The sequence below is a fragment of the Columba livia genome, chromosome 2 (assembly GCF_036013475.1).
Source record: "Columba livia isolate bColLiv1 breed racing homer chromosome 2, bColLiv1.pat.W.v2, whole genome shotgun sequence".
In the NCBI taxonomy this organism is placed as follows: domain Eukaryota; kingdom Metazoa; phylum Chordata; class Aves; order Columbiformes; family Columbidae; genus Columba; species Columba livia.
Window position 1 is genome coordinate 15,135,737 of NC_088603.1, and position 20,042 is coordinate 15,155,778.

General features: G+C 38.6%; 1 protein-coding gene across 26 annotated transcripts in view; it reads left to right on the plus strand.

Annotated features, from left to right (window-relative positions):
* PARD3 (par-3 family cell polarity regulator) overlaps positions 1–20,042 on the plus strand; it is a 454,313-nt gene that overhangs the window by 43,395 nt on the left and 390,876 nt on the right. For 25 of the 26 annotated variants that reach the window (XM_065055093.1, XM_005504176.4, XM_065055083.1 and 22 more), the window contains exon 2: positions 9,483–9,584. In XM_065055093.1, the coding sequence (XP_064911165.1) occupies positions 9,483–9,584 (102 nt within the window). Of the gene's footprint in view, positions 1–9,482; positions 9,585–12,641; positions 20,009–20,042 lie in introns of those variants that run through there. The other variant, XM_065055077.1, reaches the window with a different exon arrangement.

The window sequence follows — 20,042 nt, forward strand, 5'->3', positions numbered from 1 at the left end:
AGCCCGTGGGTGCCCCCGTGCACGGCTGACTGGGAGGCAGCGGAGAGGGAGGTGTCTGGGATGCTAAAACTCTAAATCCGATTAGGAACGTAAGAAATCACAGCCGACCTAAGGAGAGCAAAACTTTCCCGTGATTCTCATAACTTGTGCATTCCTTCCACATGGTTCGGCAAAGCTGTTTATATTGCAAAGTTCTGCTCGCCAAGCCTTGACTTTGAAGCTGCCAGAGGAATAATACAGTCATCAGAACAGAGAGTGGCATTTCATATTTTTTATTAACTTTGTAGTGTACAGGGTGTCGGAAATGTGAGGCACTGTATATAATAATGATTTTGCAACTCTCTCTGTATATTAATCATTTTTTAGAGTTCACCTACTACAAGATTAATTGGCTGCATCCACTCGGGAGTGTATACCAAAATCAGTTGTTTCCATCTTTCATGGTGCTTGATATTAATACCCCCCGCAATGGAAATATTATTTCTAGTACAGTTCTGAAATAAATTAGGCTCTTTATCTAATGTTGGATGTCACTAGGGTAGACAACTGTGTTTCTACTCTCCTAAATCTTCCCTTGAAACATTTTGCCAGACTTGCTGTTTTTTGCATTGAATCAACATAGAACAATCATACACATGTCAATCATCTACAACATGTATGTCTGTATATGCAGACACACACAGGCAGATGGTTATTCCAGTAAAATCCATTTTTCAAGTCTAAATATGGTATTGAATTTGAAGAGCTATCATAGTAGCTGAAGAAAAACATGAATGCTTAAATCTGAGCAATGCTGTAATGATGGGTGTAGGTAGGAGATAAACCCTGGAAGAAACCGAAAACACTTCTTTCATCAAATTCCCTCATGGTTAAATAGCCAAGCTGCAATCCAAAGATGTTCTTCATTTCTTCAGCATCATTGTCCAAATTTTGATGTCCTTGCATAGAAGATTGTGCAGCATTATACCCTGTGCATTTTACTTAACTATTAATGAGCTCTTGACTTGATTACTGTAATTCATCTCTGTCATCTGGAGTTAATACCAACAATTACAAATTGTAATCGATAAATAATGTTGTTGCATTTTGTTGTATTTAAATGCAGATTTGTGGAGTAATCTCTGTGTTACAGCAAAACACTCTGAAAAGGACTAATTTTTCTTACCTTGTGTGTGGATTTAGCACACTTGGGGTTTGTGGCAGTGCTTGAACAGAGGTGTAGAATTTTCCTACAGAGGAATAAATCCCATGTTGAAGTTTTATTTTGCAGTTTGGGCAGGACAGTGTTACTCAGTGCTCTTGGCATGGCCATGAGGGATTTGAGAGATACAATGTCACTCCACTCACAGTATCACAGTATCACAGTATGTTTGGGATTGGAAGGGACCTCAAAAGATCACCTAGTCCAATCCCCCTGCTGGAGCAGGAATGCCTAAGTTCCTCAGTATAGTTCTCAAATATATATATATATATATTCTCAAATCTATATATATTTTTTTTCTTTTTCCCCTGGCAAACAGAAGTTAACTGTGCACAGCATAAACAAACAGTAGTCATGGTAAAAATGTGTTAATCTTTCCCAGCCAAATGTCAAGCTTTATCCTTAATTCCTTAATTCTCAAAGGTGGTTGCCACATGCATTCTAGGGGCACCACAAAATAACTTTTCTTTTTTTGTGCATGCCTGACTTGACGATAATAGCAAAGGTGGGTGCTGATGGGATGATTGGATGGGGTGCCTGCGCAAGGGTGCTCAGGCAAGAGTTGCTTAGGCCAGGGACGCTCAGGAGCCCAGAGCTGCTTTGTGTTGGTGGCACCTCCTGGTGGTTAGAAGGCTGTGTGTTATGGGGAGACAGCTCTCAAGTCATCAGTTTTGACAATGAGCAACGTTTTCAATGCAGGAGTTTTGGAATAGGCTGCCGGGAACCATGTGAAATGCAGGCGGGACCCACATGCCCAGTTCTGCCCGGGGCAGGAGGAGCACGTGCAGTGACATTGGCTGGGGCTGGGGACAGCCCTGCGACCCGCGCTCGGTCAGCAGGGCACGGCCAGGGATGGAGGAAGGGATCATCCCCCTTTGGGATGTCCTGAGATCCCCTCTGTTATCCCATGAGTTAGGTTATCGGAACATATGGAGATGATGTGCTATTTAATAGAGATTGGAAACATGCAGCACATAGGAAAGTTGATTTAAATTAATCAGTAATATGATCTCTTGTGGATTGATATAGATTGCTTCTAGGTAAAGAGGATGAATTAAAAAACAACAACCACAACCATCCAGACTTCCATGATGCATGGAGGTAACTCATTAATAGGAAGAACTCGTGTATCCTAAGACACAGTATTTTGTCTAGAAAATTGTTGCGTGGGAAAACAGTAAAAGTGCCTCTAGGAAGCCTCAAAAGTACTCCTCACACTACTTCCCTTACAGATTTAGGAAATCACTATTTCTTTTCAGAAGAGCAAGAGATTCATATATATTTTTGAAAGATTACAGAAACTGCATAGTCATTAAAAGCCAAAGTAAATTTACCATTTTAATAGCAACTTTTCGCTGTTTAAAGCAAGATCCAGTAGTTCCTTGATGTTTTTTTTTTGTACACCAGTGGTAGTAATGCAGCACAACTCAGTATGTAGTAGTGTTCCAATAGTTTACTGACCATATTATTTTAATTTATTGAATTTTATGAGCCATTTAATTGCTGAAGTAGACTAATAATTGGCTTATGTTTTTTTGACTATCAAGCCTCTATGACAAGGACTGAAATGGATAGTTAATGTGCTAAATTTTTAAGTATATTACTGTTATTTTGAAAGTGGACACGCAGGGTGCATGCAAAAGCTAGCATTGCTTTCCACCTCGGAAACACCCTTTCCCACATTTCAGTGTCTCAGGAAGAGTCATACTGGCCAGATATTCAGATGTTTTCTTGGATGGATTTCTGTGAAGTTAAAGCCCTTTTAGTGAGACTGTAAAAATAGGACAAGATGCTTCAACCATCAGACTTGCATGTTTTTCTCTTTTTCATGACTGAGTTGCATCGGGGATCAGTATATACTTCCTGGTTGAAGACATTGTCTGTATACTTATATGTCTGAAAAAATTGAATCCCGGGCCAAATCCTCTTCTAAAGGCATGATTTGTAGCCTTTCTGGGCGTGTATCCTTGTTTCTTGGTAATACAAAACACCAAGAAATTAGCATGATACATTGCCAGTCCAAAAAGGAGTTTCACAGGTTAAGAAACAAAAAGATGAAAGACATGAGGCTTGTTTTCTACTGTACAGCATTTAGCTCTTTTCTGTAGTCCTCTGTAGCCCTGTTTTTCTTGACTTCATGGGATACAGGGCAAGGTGGAGTAAACGTGCTCTAAAACTGGATGAGGGAGAGTGTGGTCAGAAATGGAAAAGGTAACTGTCCCTTCAGCTCATCACCTGGTAACTTAAGAGTTGTTACAGGTATCAGATGCTTTCTGAGGTCTACTGGGCTACTTTCATTTATGTTAAGTATTCTGCTGGCTTGTGCCCTTGCAGAGATGGTGAATGTACTTAGGCTGTACCATTGCTGCCGGCCGTCCATGGGGCAGCATTAACACACCTTGGAGAGTGCAATGGACTTCGCAGCCCTTTTTCCCCTGTTGCTGCTGTTGTGTGTTACACAGCAGGTCTGCGCGCCTGAAATTTGAGGAGACAGGTGATGGGAAGGAGCTGCAATTCAAACCCAGGGACTGGTTGGGCTGTGGAACGTAATGGGAGTCCAGCTGACATCGCGAGCGTTCATGGCTTTCCTCTGGCACTTGAGTGCTCGTTTTGACGGTTCCTCCCGCAGCACAGAGCTAGACAGAGAAATGAATGAATTCACTGGCATTTTTTCAGATATATTAGTTTTTTATTAACCATTATTTTCCTTTCAGCTTGTGTTAACATGCCCAGGTGCCATATGCTGCTGAACAGACTAGTCCAGTACACACCCCAGCCTGGTGATTTAGTTGGTTTTGATCTGTGTGAACTCTTTTGCCATAAAAGCTTTATCTGTTCTCAAAATACTCAAGCAGTAAAGACAGCCACACATGGCCATGTAATCTTAAATTTCAAGTGATCTTAAGCATAAACTAAAAATAGTTTCCTTTTATCTTCTCATTTATAAATGGGAAGTTCAGTTGACATACTTGTCTCTGCTGCTGTACTTCCAGTTGTTCTGATGGCAAGTCCATTTTCCTTTGAGAGTTACACTGAAATGTAAACATGTGCACAACTGTCCAGTTGACCTTATTTTTAAAATATCATTTAAGGATTTAGGTACTGAAAAAGATCTTAAAGCAAAAAGATATAAATGGTATCTAAATTTAAGTAGTTCAAGTTTTAGAAAGATGATCTCTGATAGGCACAGAGAGCCTCCTCGGTGAGCTCATCTTGGCAAAGCCAATCACTTCCCCAGATACTGCTCCATTGTAAGAAATACCCTTTCTATTATGGCCTGAAGAGATTAGAAAATATCAGGGTGTGGGTGAAAAAAAATCTGTTTTACTTGATTTCAGGATATGTAACAAATTGCAGCAGCAACTACAGTTGTTCTGCAGGCAGCTGAAAGGTGCAGTTGGAAGGTGAGAAGTGGGGACGCCTTGCTGCCCTCCCCCTGCAGCGCCCTCCGGGGGGGCTTCAAACCGAACACAAGAAATCACCCCCCATTCCCCCCCAGCCATGCAATTGTAGCCATGCAGATAGAGTTGACTTCTTGGTGCTTTGGGACGTCCCAGCGGGCAGGTGAGAGAGAGTCACAGCAGCGGGCACAACTTGTAGGCATGGAGCATTGTCAGGTGGGCTTCTTAGGAGCCTGATTTCCTGTCTTGTCTTAAATAGTGACTTCTGACTAAGAAGTTTGTGGTTCACTCCTCATGTGCAACATGGGAAAAATATTTCAAAGAGTAATCTTATTTATTGTAACTTTTTATGTTAAACATCTCTATGTATTTTTTGAACTAGCATCTTTACATAACCAAGACACCTATCTGGAGCTAAAGGATAAGAAATCTTCCTGTGCCATTTAATAAGAATACGTTGCAGTTTCCATTCCTAATTCTGAATATTGTTTTCCACATATGGTCCTTGTTTGCATTATGTGGGAACACAAAGTTGTTAGCTACAGACTATTGAATGATATTACTTAAACTAAGGGTTTTCTCAGTTTTTCCTTTGTGCTTTTTTAGAAGTCATGTTGTATGGAATAAACAGAAAATGAATGGCTGCATTCTTACTGCCTTTGTAATGTGCTCTTGCTTCCACTCTCAGTGCTGGTGTTCACTTAGCAAATATTTATCTTCCATTTGAGAGGACTTTGGAGCAGAAAATGTGGTGCTCAGGAGTTTAAATTATAAGTACCTTTATAATCATAGTCAAGTAGAATAGTTAAATGGGTGTACACAGGAAACAGGAGATCTGACTTGCTGAGACTTGAGCTGAGTGATGCAATATTTAAATGAAGATATTATAAATCAGGTTTAGCATTACTTCTATCCTTGTATTCAATGAAGTGAACTTGCTAGTTCTTCTGCATGAACTAGTGACAAAGGCATCTATACAGCTTTTACAAAATAATTGCACGTTGCTAATTTACACATTGGTGGAGCAGTGTTAGCTAATGCATTTTCTATCAAAGCATGTTTTTATCTCTCTAAAGGCATTGCAGATTTGGAGAGTGCAGTACCCTTTTACACAATCATAACAGCGAGAGAATATAAATGTGGCTTTGTTTTCCTGACAAAATGTGAAAATCTAATCATAATATACAAATTTTGCAACAACAGCAAGTCATCCAACTCTGTGATGTTTTCTTAAACCAAAACAACTCTGACGCAGGTTTCTTGAAAAGCTTCCGAGTAATTTTAAAAATAATGTTTAGTATTTTCTTTCATCTTTACAGAAACTGACTTTTGTAGACTCTACGTATTTTGCACTTTTCTTGCTTTGTAACAAGAAGACATTTTCTTTTTCACTCATGTGAGCAGCCTGTAGCACGAGCCCTGAGCAGACCCAGACCTCTCGGGAGGTGGGTCCCTCATTTGTGAGGTCTCACTAGGAGATGGTAACCCCAGAGATGTTTTGGGCATCCTGAAGGAGCAATTGGACCAGTTTATCCTGCAGATGAAGTTGTGTAAACTCCAGTAAACTCTCCTAATTGCCAGTTTCCACTTTATGACTCGGCAACAGGTCTAAACCAAAACAGTGTTTTTGACTGCTTCAGAAGACGCTTGAAGCCTGTGTTGCTGCTATTGCGCAGGGAATTCTGAATATCTGTTCGCTAGCGGCTGTGGAGAAATACAGCTTGAGCAAGCTGTGAATGCAGATACCCTTGTAATGTCAGTGTAGTAGTACCTGAATTCAAATCGGTGTTAAGTGTGGTCCATTTTCTTTTGTATTTAACAAACAGCGCATACGAGCTGACTCCCGTACAACATACGTCCAGTGTAGACTGAACACAGAATAGGAATTTAAATGTGAACTTTTATGCAGTTTGGGTGCTTCCATGTTGCTTAATACGTAGAATTAGTTGTTAAAGTTTGGAACCAGAAAGAGCTGGATTTTGTTAACTTGGTAAAATCACTAGCTTCAATGTATGGTGGGGTTTTTTTAAGTTGTTGTTTTTCCTGTGGTGTAACTAATCTCTACAGAATGTGAGTCCTCCCCTCCCGCCCAGACCTCTCTTCCCTCCCAGGCCTCCCCCACCACATCCTTGATTTATGTAAAACCTGTAATAGAGTAAAAGAGCCTCAAGAGAAGGACTGCTCTGTGAAGATTGGAGAGGACTTTAATGAAAAGTTTCTTGTTATTTCGTATTTACTTACCAAATCCTGCCAGAGTAAATTCTTGCCAAACTAGTTTTCTATATTTCTTGTCTAGTCTTGCTAACATATTGTTTTGTATCAAGACCTTGTCTGACAGGAAAAACAACCAGAGCAGTTCGGGCTATGGCACAACGAATAGGTGATGCAGGAAAAATGAAGTCTATCAAAAACTTCTTATGCAATATTGAGAAACTTTTAAAGGAACTAATTAGCAAAAGTGATGCAGCTTATATATCAAAGCTATTTTTAATGTAGATTGTACATGCTGAAATAGCACAATAGTGCTTCAGAAGTGGGCGTTTCTACTATTGATTTTGTAGTTGTACGTTTTTTCTTACAGTTGCCTTGGAGGTGGGAAATAGTTGTGGTGGGAAGGAAAAAGATAAAGATACGAGAATATAGAAGTTGTAGTTTCAGTTTGGGTGCTGTTTGTGTTGGTGAATGTAGTCAAGTCGCTGAGCTAGTATTGCGATTATCAGTTTCCATTCTTCAGTAAGTAGATTAAGTGATGCAAACAAAAATGATGAAGTGTGTCATGTATGGGGGACCAGATTCTCTTAAAGCCTGAACTAGTTACTCCACTTCTGGTTTTGCAGTGGAGCCTGGTTTGTGGTTCAATTCTGACTTGGCTTTGAGATGGAGCGGCTAGTAGAGGAAACCTGAATCAAGTCCTTCAGGAGTGTGAGACCTTCTGGGCTACCAGTGGCAGAGATTCTTGTAATGGGCTGGAGGGGGAGGAAGGATCCTCTTTCTTTTTCATTTGAGAGCAGAGTTTACAAAGGCACCTCTTCAGTGGACTTCCTTTTAGAACCTGTTTATTAAGGACCTTTGAAGGATTTCTGATTTACACAGGAGGCCTTTTCCAGCCCTGCCTATAGCTGTTAGTGGAGTATTGAAACTTAACGAAGAGTTTTTCCTAGTATTTGCATTATGGACCTTTTCACAGAGTAAATTTCTGTAATATGTATGCATGACAATGTCAATAACTTAGTACTGTTTTTAATTTGTCCTGAATTTTTACTTAAAAAAAAAGGATGCTGTATTATCCCTATAATTTGCTACAACAGTAAGTGCAGTTTGAGGAAAAGCCATATACTAGGAAAATCAGTTAATTATGTAGAAAATACTTGCTTAGAAGAAATGTGAGGTAAAGATGTTTAATACTTAAAGAAATTAGTGAAAAAAATCTGTAATTTAATTTCTAAAATGACTAGACTAATGACTGCAAAATATAATTCTGAATCTGATCATCTGATAATGATGATTTACAGCAGTATTTAAGGGAGATGTACTTATACAATCAAAGAAGCATGTTTCATGGCTATCAGATTTCTCCAAAATCTTTGACCTATGCATATATATATCACAGACAAATAAACAGAGTTCTAGGATATTAAAACCAAAATGAATATCCCGTGATGTTCTTTCATGCAGCATACTGTCCAAGATTTCATGCAGCATGTCCTTGCAAGATTTAAAAACACATTTGGATTTAGAGGAGTTCTGGGGCTCCCATTTCATGTCGTGTTCCATTCTTTAAAAAATGAAACTAGTTTAAAATTCTTTAAGGCTGGAGTATTTTTGGACTTCTAGACACTGATACCTGACAAGGTGTGGATGCCAATTGCTATTTTTAGGAAGTCGGGCACTTTGCAAGATGTTGCAAGTTCGAAGGGCCTCAAATTAGTCACTTTGTGCAGTTGTTCCTGCTCAGTGAAAAGCAAGGAAGCTCTTTTGCACTTGACAACAGCCCGGGGCATTGGCAGCCTTGTGGGGGAATATTTGAGAAGCAAGAAAAGGCTATGTATCATGTTCAGGTTGTGTGTTTATAGTACAACTTTCCTCTGTTAGGAAACAAACCTTTTAAGAACAGCACATTGAGTACTAAACAGCGCTCAGCTCATGTAGCAATACATAGAAGACACTTTGTGGACACAACCTGATTCTGGCAGTTATGGTTTCCTTTTGTATCAAAAGTAATAGTGAAGACTATAAAGCCAGTCCTCCCAGTTACTGGGAGACATCTATACTCACAAAACCACACACACACATATATATATGCATATATATGCCAGTATACATGTGTCTGTCTGTATGTGTATATGTATATTTTTTAAATTAAAATGTGGAAAGTGTTCTTTGTGTAAGATTTAGATATCCCATCTACCAACTCTACCAAAGCACAGGTAGAAAGCCCTTTGAGATAATTTAGGTATTGGTTTATACCCTTTATAGCTGTCCTATAAAAAACCCCCACTTTACAGCTGTCCTGTAATGTTTTGTGCCTGTTGACCACTCTCTGAGATAATTTATATTGAGTATGATGTATTTTCCTTTTACATAGTGCATATATTCGGTAACACTGAAAATGCTGTTCCCCTACATGTCAGTGATGGGACTGTGACTCATGCAGCGCTGATAAAAGTGGGAAGAGTACATATCTAATATAGGGCGATTGTGAAAAAAAGACTTTGTCTTTACATCTCAATTTACATTTATTTCCAGGAATATGACCCAAATGGATGCTTTAATGTCAAGCATTTGTAGGGCTGCGATGTGAACTATATGGTGAAATAACCTTTTTACATTGGTATGTGGTATCTGATATTATTATTTTCTTCCCTTCTCCTTGTATGCAGGATCCAAACTACTGGATACAAGTGCATCGCCTGGAGCACGGGGATGGTGGGATCTTAGATCTCGATGACATTCTTTGTGATGTAGCTGATGACAAAGACCGTGTAAGTACAAATGGCTACAAAAGCAGCTCAGTGTGCACTGCACATAGGCAAATCAGTGTTCTGTGTTTCCTGCATGTGTCCAAAGCAGGAGTCAATGAGCCAATACAAAGGGCTGGTTGGTTTGTTTGTTTGTTTTAATATAGTTTGCTTGACAGGTGTTAGAAGTCTGTTACTGTTATGTTTTTCAAAAAATACATGAAGTCTTTTATTGGACTCATGGGTTTTGCATCCTTTTTGGTTCTTTAAAAGTTGGTGTCTGCAAGAATAAAAAAACCTCATACAGTGGAACAATAATGCAAAAAAACTGAATCTGTAAGTTAAGATTTTAGCTTTATGATTCCACTTGAGTAAGTGAAATGAAAAATACATGTTGTTTTTAAACTGCGGAGGGTTGGTAGATTGTTTTAAAAAGCTTTTTTGGGAGGAACTGCTGGTTACACAGAACTTGAGAAAATAATTATACACTGCTGTGTCTTGAGTCCTTGAGATTTAGATCCCAGTCAGCTAAGAAGCTTTTTGGTCATTGGCTGTTTTTTTGAGGTTATAGATACTTGTGTCTTTGAATTACATGTTCGAAAAGGGTAAGGTAAGAAACACTGTGGAAAGCTCTAAAGTCGTGTGTAAATACACCACTTTTCTCTGCAAAGCCACATGTGTTTGCTGAAGTTCTTGAGAGCTTTTGAGCCTGACACAGACTGCAGTCTGGAAATGTCTTTCAGAGCCCCATTCCCTTCACAGACAGGCTCCTTAATTGCCTCTGTTGGAAGCAACAGGCACTCTGAAGGCTCCTTGAAAACTGGCCAAATGATGACTCCTAGGCTAATTTTTCAGAAATAAATACTTTGCCTGCAGTTATTTCTTGTGACAAAATTTAACTGACATGGTTATCTCAACTGGGACTTTGTAAAGAAAAAATATGTTAGGAGTCTTGGGACATGGAGACTCGTCTCTGTCTGAAACGCTGGGATTACTCAAGCTGTATAGAGTAACAGTGCTGAGTTTTCAGGAATTTCTTCCATAAAAATAGTGCCCAGCTAAGATTTCACGAAAAGCTAATTAAAACTTCTAGTTAGTTATCTCATCTTGAAGTGCTCAGCTGCATGATTAGCTTAGCTTTTGCTTACACCTCAAGAAGGCTCTTGCAAGTTGTCACTATATATATCTATATATTTAAACCTGAATCATCCACTTAGCTCCTCACATGACTCCTCTCTTCAGAAGAAGTTTGAATTCTGGTGACTTCAAGACCTCATTCTTCGGCTGTCACCTTGGCTCGCCGCCTTCAAGTGGGGTAATTCCTCACAGTGAAACTCTGTGGGTGTTTTTATGTGTGTGACTAATGGAAGAAAAACTCTGACTGCAACTGAAACAGGCAATGTCATTATTACGATATTGTTTTTGTGTACAGATGGACAAGATACCTAGTAATTAGTAGTGTTTATTTCTGCCTTTGCCAAGCTTGTATCCTCTGATTGTGTGAATGTGGCACATCCCTACTGATACCACTCATCAGTTAAATTTCCTTTTTTTGAAGGACCTTGTATCATTGATTAGGAAGGTGCAATATAAACATGTACTGTGCTTTACTGCTTTATATCCTTGAATTAGTCATTCTCACTTGACCTTCACGTTTGACTCTTTTCAACCATTTCAGTCATTAGTCACTGTTTTTCAGTTTCCCGTCTTACATTTTCCAGCTGACCTTCCTGGTTCCCTGTAGTTTTGGATTGTTAACTTTGCATCTGATTCTTCCTCCGTAGCCAAGTGTATCAGCTGGTTCTGTGTTAGCAGAACCTGAGAAGATCTCATTAACACACGGTTCTGAATGTATCTCCAGCTAGTGATATTTTTTATATATACACTTATGCATAACCTGTTAAAAAGCGTGTGAAAAGATGATGTCTAAACATTTCCTTAAATTATTAATGAGATCTGTAGGATGAGTTAGGCTCAAAATTCAACATTAGCCTTTCTTTTTTTTGATTGGGACAGAAGTATCTAAGGTACTGCAAAACTGAACCCTTTATATCTTTGTGTTCATTTTCACAAGGGAATTTTTTACAGTCTTGAAGACAAGTTTGTGCTATTCAGTATCATCTGTACTTTTGAAAATCAGTTTGCTCTTGTGGTTCCTTAGACATAAGGGTCATTCCCACAGTGGTAGATGTAATTTTTGTCTTTTTTATGTTGCTTTTATGCCATAATTATTTGCACAGTGTCATATAAGCACAATACAGAATGTGAAGCAGCTTGTCCTCTTGACAAATTTCTGGCTCTGTATAGTCAACTATAGCAGTAAAATAAAACTCTAAGTAATGTGAAGAATATATTTACTCCTATTCCACTGTCTCCATGGTGAAAATGTTCTATCCTATAACAAATACAAAGACCCTTGGAGACAGCAGCTGTTCTGAATGGAACAAGAGAAGTGTCTTTGTGATGGCGTCCTTCACATTAAAATGCAGCATGGTAGGATGACTTTATTTAGCTTCTTTAGTCCCTGTATTTTGGTATTCACTTGTCACTTACTGAACCAGAATGGATGAATAAGACTTAACCAGTTGCTCTCTGGAATAATTTGTGATGTCCAATGTCATTCCGCCTTAAAAAAAAAGGAGAAAAACATGAAACAAACTGCATGACAAAATTGTTTTTACAAAGCTGTTTGTTCCTTTCTGAAAGAGCTTTTCTTAAGCTCCTTAACGTAGTTCATTGAGAAAGTGCATAATACGTTCAGACTTAGCTGGTATGCAACTTTGACATTCTTATTACACAATATCACTACATATGAAGTTGCCGATGAAAACTTAGTTAATGCAGTTGCTCTCGTAACAGTATCAAAACAAAAATTTAAAAATGCTCATTTGGATAATTTTTTTGAACACTTTTTTGTGTTTGAAGTACAAATTTTGTCCGGGTTTTGTTAAGAAAATATAGTTTTCAATATAAATATATAAATGTTTTTTATGTTTATTTCTCTCTCTGTATACATGAATACAAATGGATTGTCTTGTCTTTGTTGTGTTTGAAAAATATTTGTCTACAGGAAACAAGAATCTGTTTTCAACTAGCGACATCCATTCCAGTCTGCAGTAGGAGCATGTTTGGTACTGTTTGAGGAGACTACTTGGAAGGCTTGGGCAGATGAATATCCCATATCTCTTTTCCAGCAATAAAGGAGAAAGAACTCCTTTTAACTTGCTTTTAGACAACTGCATAACCTATTTTTGGTATTTTAAAAATACACATTTCTTGTGCCTTTAGTGATTTGAACAATATTTCAAAGACACCTTAGCAAACTGAGTTGTTTAGATTTCTTTTACTTGTAGAAGTAGCCCTTCATTACAAGGCTCTTAAAAAACATATGTCAGCTTGACAAGTTTCCAGCTCGATGATAACATACTTGATGACCTCAGTTCCGTTCTTAGTAGGCAGACATTCTCAACAGCAAAAATACCTCAAGCAACTGAACAAAAAACCACCAACCCAGCCATCCTTAAGCACGGTTTCTCCTCATAGGCTGAATCATGCAGACACTTCAGTGATCTTCATACTTTGGGTGTAATGTGAAAGTTCTTATTCAGGGATTCCACAGGCCCTTCTTTATCCATGGAAAAAAATATTTAGGAGATTGTTGTGTAATCTCCCTTTTTAAAAGTACGTCTATGAATGTAAATTATTCCCAGTTGATTTCCCACTGAAATAGTCACTTGTATTTTGCACTGTGTAAAAACTATTTCATATGCAATTTTATGTAATTTTTTCCTGCATAGTAATGCTCAGGCTGTTGCTCATTTAAAAGCTTTGGAGATCAAAATGTCTCTGTTTTGTGTAGCTACATTTCTGAAAAATTAGAGGTTTTTCTTCCCAAGAGAACAACAAGGATCTGCCATTAACAGCCACAGGTTTTTGTGAGCAGTTGGGCAGATAGAGCTAGTCTGAAGCAATGTAGAATATGAACCTAATGGCAATTATTCATAAATCCATTTGCCCAAATGTGTTAGGTTTTAGGTAGCCTGGGATTAGCAACCTGTAAAGATAAAAGCATCAGCATCTTATGATTTCCTTCATCGCTGTCCTAATAAATTCAACACTAGTTCTTAAAAATAACCACTGTATTTTTGTGTATGCTTAGAGTCACAGCCTGGGATTTGTTCTCTAACTTAAGGAATGGGCTTCCTTTACTTGACTAACCATTTTCAAATGTTCAGTCAGTTCTTCACTCTGCATAAATCATACTTGCACTCACTGAATGCAGAGAGAAAAAATGGAGGAATATGGTTTGGTATTGTCTGGAGCAAAGTTTCACGCTTCCCACAGTGTTTAGTGCGTGTGGTGGTTTTATTGGCCCGGGTCACTGATCACGGCAATGTTGGTGCTTACTGCTCGTTAGACATACTTTGAACCTTCTAGAAAAGATGCACAAGAAGTTGCTGTTTTGCGTGGAATACTGTTGGTGAGAATAGGATGGGGATTAATTTCATAGCTGTGTGCTGAAATGGAGTTTGTAAACGTTCATGATCTAGAGTTGGCTGTGTTAAGTGATCAAAGTACTGCTGAAAAAAATCAATCGCACTTCATTTGCATCCACTTTGAGACCTACGGAGACTCTATTAATATCATTATGAATTTAATGCCTGCTTCCTTCTGGTGTGATGGGAGAGTCTTTGAGCAGCTTCTTCATGTTAGGAGCTTTTCCCAGTGTAGTGGAAAGGAAATGAACTTTTGGTTTTTGTGTTAAACATATGGTCAATTCTAAATAATACTGTTGTTTTGTTTACTTCCTCTTGGAAAGCGCTGTTGAGTTAGAGAGGCATGTGATACATAAAATGTGGGTTTGGAAAGGATGACTGTATTTTGTTTGTAACAAATGTGAACTTGAAACCAACACAAAAATAAGTCTATTTTGAGCAAATACGTTATGATGTTAAGGTTAAAGGCTGGCTAGGGACTGGAGAGCTGTGATTATGATATCTCACTGCTACTCATTTTTGTTCTGTCACTCTTATTTTTAGGGGCAGTTAGGCAAGAACCCCACTGTATAGTAAATGCTGGGTAGACCAGTGACAACTTGATGCTGGTAGAAAGAACAAGATTCTGGTAACCCTGTGTCTGTTCGTTCTCTCCAAACGTTCAAGAGCCTTTGAAATTGATGAAAGTTGCACTGATAAACTTGTGTTATCTTTAGATTTCCATCAGCGCATAATCAGAACACTCGAAGTAGTGTTGTTTGTTCTAAATTTGGGTGTCTGTGCCTCATTTAAGCAAATTTACAGCTGAATTTACATTTGAATTGTCTTTGACTCTGAGACTTAAGAATTTAACTCTAAACCCATGAACAGAAAAGAACAACAACTTTTTGTTGTACTTCTGAAGTTTGTTTCTGCCATTAGCAGATTAAAAACCTGGAGTGAATGACAGAACATCTAGGTCCGGTGCAGGAAATCTGACAGCAAAACCTAAAGATGCCAAAAAATCGCTCAAAAATATGATTCTTAGTATTTACAATACCATGATTGTTATGCCCTTCTTCCTTTTTTTCCTCAAAACTTCTCCATCAAATTAAATTTCAACTACTGCCATGATTATCTCTGCTACAATGTGCAGCTTCTCTCTCCTTGTTCTGTGACTGCTTTCCCTGTATCCCAGGAAAACAGGATGACCTTGAAACAGTTTGTTGTTACTCATAAGTGACTTGGCAAAACGCATTTTGAGCATAAGGCATTCTTTTCTTGTAACAGCTTAAAATAACTACTTGAGCCACTGAGCTTGGGAAAGTATTGATACTGGGAAAGAAACCCTTTGTATAACAATTCTGTTAAAAAATTCAAAAGCTTCAGTTTAACAGTGAGCTCCTGATATCATCTAGTATTCTGCAGTGGTTGCTTTTATTTTAATTACTTTTTTTTAGAGGTTGACAATTTGATATTAATCCAAGTTCTGACAAATTGGTAAAAACAGAATGTGTGTTTTATCCAGGTTTTCTTGCATTAACACTTTTGACTCATTTTTGCTGCGGTGGCCACATGATTTTCAGATCTGTATTGCTGATGGATTTAAAGCAGAAAATTAAAGTTTTTATGTAGTCTTTATTCCCAGCTTCTATTTAATGAAGAAATATTTGGAAATAACATAGTCTAAATAGAAATGTTATCTTCTGTCAAATAATGGAATTAAAATGCTTGTAGTATTTCTAATAAACTAAGTTTTAACTTCACAGTGTTTATGGATGAGAGTAAAACCCGTAGAAGAGAGGAAATACCAGGCTGACAATATTAGTATTGAAACGTGAATTTTCCAGTCACTAAGACATATTAGATGTAACTAAATGTTGTCTCCCTCTTAGATTTTCATCTCTTTCAGCATTTTATCCAAATTATTGATCTCATGATCATTTACTTTTTCCTCACTCTGTGAAGACAGCATTTCCATTCATTATTTGTTGTTTATTTTTTGGGAACTGCAAGATCCTAATTATTTTTCTGTATTACTGAAGTATGCGTATCAATGCACTAAGAGTTTACAGGTAGGAGTGACATTTGTAAATATATAAAATAGTTTCCATGGAGATTTGAAGAGCTGCAGGTAAATCTGACTTCTGAAGACGGAATAATTTGGTGAAAAGTGTTCTCTGAGGAAGAGCAGGCTCATGGATGAAGATGAGATAGTGGGGAAGACCAGGCCAGTGTTGTGAATAAAGTCACACCTCACAAACCTTCCCATATTCTCAACAGAAAGACAGACCTGAGCAACAGTGTCTGGGTTAGTGCAGCTCCAAACCCCACAAACTTGCCATGGGATAAGGAAGAGTCTTATGGATACATAACTGATCAGAAGATGGAAATTAGAGCATGTATTATTTAATATATTTGCAATTGTTCTGAAAAAAGGGAAGGGGGTTTTGAATATCGGAGTGACGAATTCCATTATTGTGTGTGTAACCAAATGTTGGTGGTACGTGCTGGTTATGAAGGGTTGCAGAAGCACCCTGTGATTCAGAGGGAGTAGACAACACGGTGGATGAAAGATCATTTTGGCAAACAGGATGTGCTTTCAGAGAGAGACTCCTTTACCTGAATATACAAAATCATGACTTCTGAGCTAGCTCTTACATTTGGGAAAATGTTTTTGGTTTTGTAATAGACCTGTGGAAACATGAGCTTACATGGCAAGGCACCACTCTGTGAGACATCGTAAGGTCTAAGAATCCTTCTAGCAGCTTGCCCCTGTGCCTGCCTCTCCCCCACGCTGTCATCCCTGTCCCGCCACTCACCTCGTGCAGGCCCCAGCACTTTGGAGCCCATCTCTTAGCGGATTTAGTCACTAAAATGGGAGAAGACTTCCCCTTGCAAAAATAGCTGAATATTTTTCTGCTGTTTCATGAGCGTTGTCAGTTGACCGAAGGATCTGGCAAGCTAAGGAGGAACAGCAGAGGACTTCACTGCTGGAAATGGCTGAGCTGTGAATGAAGAAGTAAGATGAGGGAGGGTGGGAAAAGGAGCGAACTGAGAGCCTCCCCTTCAGCGCAGCAAGGCTGCGGGGGCCGTGCCAGAGCGGCCCCTGTGCCAAAGCAAGGAGCAGAGAAGGGAACGGGTGATGGGATGTTGCTGCTGGACTTGCTGGTGGTGAGTCTTCTGCTGCCTGCAGCCACAAAGCAAGCAACCAAAAAAGATTTTGTAGAAATAGGAAAAACACAGAGCAAATGCCAACATTGATTCCAGGTATAGATTAAAGGCTTCTCTTCCAGCAGTGTCTAAATGGACCAGGACTCTCAGCCTTGAAAAGAGGACGGGAGAAGCAAATGGTAGATGACTGTAGAATCAGAGGTGACATTGAGGAATCGTTCTTTGTCCTTGTCAGTGCAAGATCTGGGGGCATCAAATGAAACTAGAGTTTTCATTAGCAAATGAAATATTACTTTTTGATTTGATTTTTTGAGTGCTGCAGATTCTTATGTTTAGGGGAACTGTGAATAAAAATAATCCAGACCTTTTCCTGTATCTTCAGAGATGTAAATGATCTCTGTCCTTTTTCATTTCCTTTGTAATTTACTTTCATTCGGAAATCCGTCATTCTTGTTACTTTTCTTGCACTTCTTTTAGGTCTAAGGTGTTTTTTTATTCAGTTAAATGATCAGGATTGTACCTGGTATTTGATACAAGGTCAGGTGTATTCAAATGGATTTTTAAAGTTTATGCATGCCTTTGTCAGTCTTAATTGCTAATAGTTATTTTTGTGCAAATAAGCATGATTAGAATATGTTGTAAGAGGAGCTATCTGCAAAAGGCTTACAGACTTGCCTTGACCTTAATTTTTGTGATATATTAGAATACCTGTGATTTTTATCAAATGCTGCAGATACTTCAAAAAGTTTTGGAGGACATATTTTTTTCTTCAGATGTCATGGCTTAAAAGCATGCATAATGCTGAATTATTTGCTTATTTTTACTCTTCAAAAAGATGATGCTTGTGAATCATGGGAACTGGTAATTTAAGTAGGGTCTTTTTGTGAGAGAGTCCCTTTAAGCTTTGGTAAAAACCACAGAGTGTTGAAATGATGATGATCTCACAATGTCTAATGTTAATAACACTGAGGGTCAATATGTTGCTGTGGATGATGACTGCTACAGAATTATAAACCTATCAAAATTAAGAGACATTTTGTACTAAAAATATTTAGTAATGGATTTTTTCTGTGTCCTGTAATAAGTAGAGATTCATCATTTAGATGTAGTCGTAGCTAATATGAAGCAGTGCTTTCTAATTCTTCATAGTGTAAATCTCCACAGTGACTGCAGTGACTTTAGAATTAGGCCATTATGGCTAATAAATGCATGATATTCTGATAACTTTTCATTAATTTTAGCAATATCACTTTGTCCTAGAGGTATATTATTCATCCTACAACAAAGGAAGAAATTGCAGAAAAGGTTGGTTATGGGAATTCATTAACACTACACTCTTACTCCTTGATATCAGCAGGTCTTAAAAGAAATGCTGTTCCAACTTCACAGATATTTCCTAACAGAGGTGGTGAGACTTGTACACTAGAGGACTGACCCATATTAAAGCTTAATTATAGTAATGGATAATCCTGCACATATAAATTATTCACGGTTGTTTTGTATGTGAAGTAGCATCATGAATAAACTAAGGAAGAGTTTCTGGAAAAGACCCTGGACAAAGGCGTAAGTTTGCCAAAAGATAGTTTTGCTTCTTGTCTTTTAATACAGATTTAAATCTGACAGTGTTAGGTTTGCAAGCACATTGCTATATGCACAGCTTTGTGCTTTGGATATGTTTTGCTTAATGGAAATCAACAGCAGCAAGTCCTGGGGTTCTACACCCTTGTAGTGTTCCTTGACTAATATGTTATGCAAGGGAAACATTCCTACCTAAACACAGTCCTGGTACAAAAGTTGCAATCTCAACTGTCTGATAAGATTCCCACACTGTCACTAGGATGAGAATTCATTAGTATTACCCTCTTATCCATTGATACCAACAGGTCTTAAGAAAGTGTGGTAACTTTTTAGCTATTTCCCAGGAAGGATTTTGAGATTCATACATAGGCTTGGACTTTATTTTCTGGTTGGCTTAGTAGATTTGTGTAGTGTATATTAAGTGTGTCGCATGAATAGTTTTTCTGACAAAAAGAGAAAAAGAAATATCTGAATTAGTATAAAACAGGGCCCCTAAGGAATGGGGCAGCAGCCTCCTGCTGACGGCTCCTTCAGCAAGTGTCTTGGATCCAAAGAGAAGAAAACAGTGCTGTCTTCTCTGGGGAGCTTTCACTGGTCTGACTTTTCAGATAACCTTCCTAGTAGTAGCCCAGAAAGGAAGGAGTTAAGAAGATGCTTTGAACCCAAAGTCTTCTGCTTCATCCCCACACCCTGTTGCTGTACTTCCACACCCTGTTGGTGTGCAGGGAACTACCTTCCGCTCACCTTTAGCGTGCTCAGCAGGATAGTCACTACATTTTTCAGATTAGCATCACTGCTGAAGCCTGTTTGAGTTTACACAGCAAGAAGGAGTTCTGCCTGCTCCTCGGTGCCGTACAACCTTGCAGGACCGTCAGCTTTTTTCATTTGTACAACCTGTTGGGAGAACTGAAATTGGTCTCAGATGGGCTCCGGTCCTTGTGGATTGTTCCACGTCATACAGGATTGAAGACTGTTCCTGTAAGCTGGGTGGAAGTTTGATGGTACTGAGTTCTTCTTTTCTGCGGACACTGTTTGCTTGAAGGTAACCGTCCTTTGGTGGATGAAATGGCAGACACAACTAAGAGGAAAATTACAAAGAAGTCGTCGTCTTTTTCATATGATCGCCGGAGAGATTCAGTGAAAGTCAGGAGACAGTCCAAGTCTCTTAGCTTTAAGTCAGCTACACTGGGAACTCAAAAAAGGCAGAAGCAGAAAAAGCAGGTTTGTATTCGGGTATTTCTCAAATAAATATCCT